The following is a 3,397-nucleotide window of genomic DNA, read 5'->3' on the forward strand; positions in this document are numbered from 1 at the left end:
CTCTTTGGGTCCTTCTTGGTATATGATTGCTGGAGTTTGTTGTTTCTCCATGTGGGTTTTTTTTTTTTCTCCGGCTTGATGTTGTTTAGGGTCCTTTTAATTTTTGTAAGTTGTTTTCAAAGATTAATGGAGTAAATTTTTTCGCATTTCAAAAAAAAAAAAGTACTCAAGAAACCTTCAACGATGAAAAAGAAGGTAAAAAAATGAAGAAAGAAAAACAAACTCATATTGTACTTTTTTTGCTCAGCAACTCAAATTGTACTTGCCAGAAGCTCTCATACAATATTAGAAAAGTCAATTGTCAAGAACCTAATTAAACTCTCATTCAATTTCTTTTTCTTTTTCTTTTTTTTGGTACTTCGGAAAAACCTAGGCTTCATTTGTTTCATGAAAACAAAGCCTTAGCATGCCTTTACATAGGCTACAAATTTTGATAAGCAAAAAATACAAATTCTGGTAAACAAAAAATATAAACGAACTAAGAAAACATGCATAACAATGAGATACAAGTAATGAACAATGTGTACATTTAATCACTCATATTTCGTTCCAATCCTACTACCACTCTCCATGTGATCCTTGTATTTTCTCAACACCCCATCAATAGCAATATCAAAAGCATCTCTTGTTTTTTCCAGCCCCCGACTCGGTCTTGCATACATAAATCTCGGTATATACTCTATCACTTTCTCTCTCATCCTTTCGATTTCCTCCCTCCCATAACTTTCTAACACTCTCCTTATATCCGTTCCGTTACGCACGTCGCCGTGGTCTATAAAAACCGAGTAACTCTCCGGTTCATCTGGCATGATTGAGAACTCGTACTGCAAGTAAGCCGTCCCTCTCCAGAAGAAAACCGGGATCGATCCGGCGACCATGCAGTCGAAAACCGACCGCCTCGTCAGCCCGTCCCCCTTCGGCTGGAGACAGAAATCGGAATCGAGGAACGCCGCCATGACCTCTGTCTTCCCGTCGACGCAGTTGTTCAAGGAGCAGTCGACGTGGCGGCACACGCTTGACTCGTTGAGGCACTTGCTCTTTAAAACCGCTCGGAAATCGTTCTTGATCTTAGACCGACCGCCGCCGACGAAGGTGAAAAGGTGGTTCCGGCGGTGGCTCCTGACGAACTCTTGCAATTCTATGATATCGGATTCTGACCTAGGGTGGAATATTGACGGGTAGGGTACAGCGATTTCTAGGTCGTCCCAAATGCTACGCTCGACGGATACACGGATGACGTTCTGCATCGCCGGCATGAGGAGGAATCTGGTCCCCCAGTCGGCGTCACCGCCTCCCCTCCGCCGGAAATCCCATGTCATCCGTCCAAACATGATGAAATGGTCGGAGCCGTTGGATCTCTTCCACCATTTCTGTTCCTGGAGCCACTTGACCAGCATCTCAGGATGCCAATCGCGCTCTCCTGCGGTGTGATTGTCAAACAAGTATTTTCTCAGACGGAGCCCAGCATAAAAAGGTATGTAGAACGCCGTAGCGGATTCCGGCTCTAGCGTTCGGCACTTGTGATTCAGCATCCGATTGTGGAATATCACCTCGCCCCAATACATGTCCGTCCAGTAAAACGCAGGGATAATACTCTCCGGTAGCATTCCGGCAAACTCTCTCGCCACTGGTCCGAGACCGTCGTTCAAATTCTTGTCACATTTGTCGGCCCGCGGCTCTATTTCGGTGCAATTGTTCATGATATCGTAGTTGAACATCGTGGGAAGATCGTAGACGTAAACCCTACCAGAATCACAGCCTTTGTTTGGCAAGCTGCCATAGGTTGTCGAGGAGATATTTAACACGCCTTCCTTTCCCAAGCCGCCGTGAGTTTCCGGTGAGGTATTTAATACGCCTTTGTTTGACAAGCTGCCGTGAGTTGTCGAGGAGATATTTGACACGCCTTCCTTTGCCAAGCTTCCGTGAGTTTCCGGTGAGATGTTTAATACGCCTTTTTTTGTCAAGCTGCCATGATGAGTTGCCGGTGAGACATTTGATACGCCTTTGTTTGGCAAGCTGCCGTAAGTTTTTGATGGGATATTTGATTTGCCTTTATTTGGTAAGCGGCCGTAAGTTTTCGACGGGATATTTACTACTATCCTAGATTCTCCGGCTTGGAATTTCGTCGGTGCTCGAGGGAATAGAGATAGGGAGTACCAGAGGAGGAACACATGGAAAAGGATTACTACGAAGACTAGAGTTCGACGGATTGGAGTAAGGTTGGATAGGAATGATTGTATTCTGGTTTTAAGGTTTCGGGATTTCTTGTGGCCCTTTGTAGGGCCTTCTGGTTCCGACTGGTGGCCGAAAATTGGAAGCAACATTGTAAGAGAGAGAGAGAGAGAGACAGACAGAGGATGTGTTTGGTGAATCAGATAGAGGTCTGTGGTAGACTCGGGTTTTAAACAGCTAAGATTCCGTTACGGAACGGTTTTTAAGTATTTATTTTTTAATAAGATAATTTTAAATTTAAAAATAATGAGTTTAATAAAATTTAAAAATATACAATATAGAACTTATTTGAAAGATCTCGATGAGATATTTTATACGGTGCTAAAAAATCAAAAAATTATTTTTCATTTATATTATTTTTAAGTATGAAAATGTGAAATAAATATTTTTTTTTTAAGAAGGTATTAATGAACGTAATTCTGACCGTCCAGATGTATTTGGACGGTCTAGATTTTTAAAAAAAAAACTCTTTCAAAAGAAAATTTAACTTTTGTGGAAAAGAGTTTGAGCAAATCTTAGATATTTATTACAGCAATGGACGGCTATAGATTGGTTGTGTCTTGTGTTTTACAGAACCATTATGTATGTAGCACTTTTGTAATGATAAAATACTGATGGAGGAATAGTTACAGAAAGACTAATAAAAAATTAATTTCGACGGATATTAGTAAGTATATTTTTTGAATTCGTAGAGGTGTGATTGCTAAACTACTTAGTTTTGTTTGTACAAAATTTTAATTCATAACTGTCGATATTTATTAAAGCTGATTTTTTATAAATCTTCATAACGAATTATTTTAATTTAAAATTTTTGAATTAATATTGAATTTTTTTGTGACTCGGAGTGGGCCCTACTAACCATACAGTGGACATATGCAGTGGTTGTGTGCGGCGGTCCTATACTTTGTGTAATAGTTGAGGATTATTACAATCCATGGCATATGAACTATGAAAGTGTCTATGAAAATAAATGAATGTCTCAGACTCACATGAACACTGTGAATTTGGATCCTTCATTTACTTGCATGGACGCTTTTATTGGTTTGGATGTCATGAATTCTATTATATTTGAATAGTTATTTATTTCAGATTAGATCCAAGGAATGAATATATATTGAACATTGAACCGTCCTACCAAAGCCCAAACCGATGTGAAAATTAGTAG

The 3,397-nt window shown here is 40.0% G+C and overlaps 1 protein-coding gene across 1 annotated transcript; it reads right to left on the bottom strand.

Moving 5' to 3' along the window:
* Positions 1–533: 533 nt before the first annotated feature.
* On the bottom strand, positions 534–2,324 carry LOC131302917 (xyloglucan galactosyltransferase XLT2-like). The gene has a single exon (XM_058329708.1). The coding sequence runs from the start codon at positions 2,322–2,324 to the stop codon at positions 534–536; it is 1,791 nt and encodes a 596-aa protein (XP_058185691.1).
* Between the last annotated feature and the right edge of the window lie 1,073 nt (positions 2,325–3,397).

Source organism: Rhododendron vialii, chromosome 10a, assembly GCF_030253575.1.
Source record: "Rhododendron vialii isolate Sample 1 chromosome 10a, ASM3025357v1".
Lineage (NCBI taxonomy): Eukaryota > Viridiplantae > Streptophyta > Magnoliopsida > Ericales > Ericaceae > Rhododendron > Rhododendron vialii.

What these genes read in the sequence shown, in the direction of transcription:
- LOC131302917 (XM_058329708.1), bottom strand. Translation starts at nt 2,324, where the DNA reads ATGTTGCTTCCAATTTTCGGCCACCAGTCGGAACCAGAAGGCCCTACA.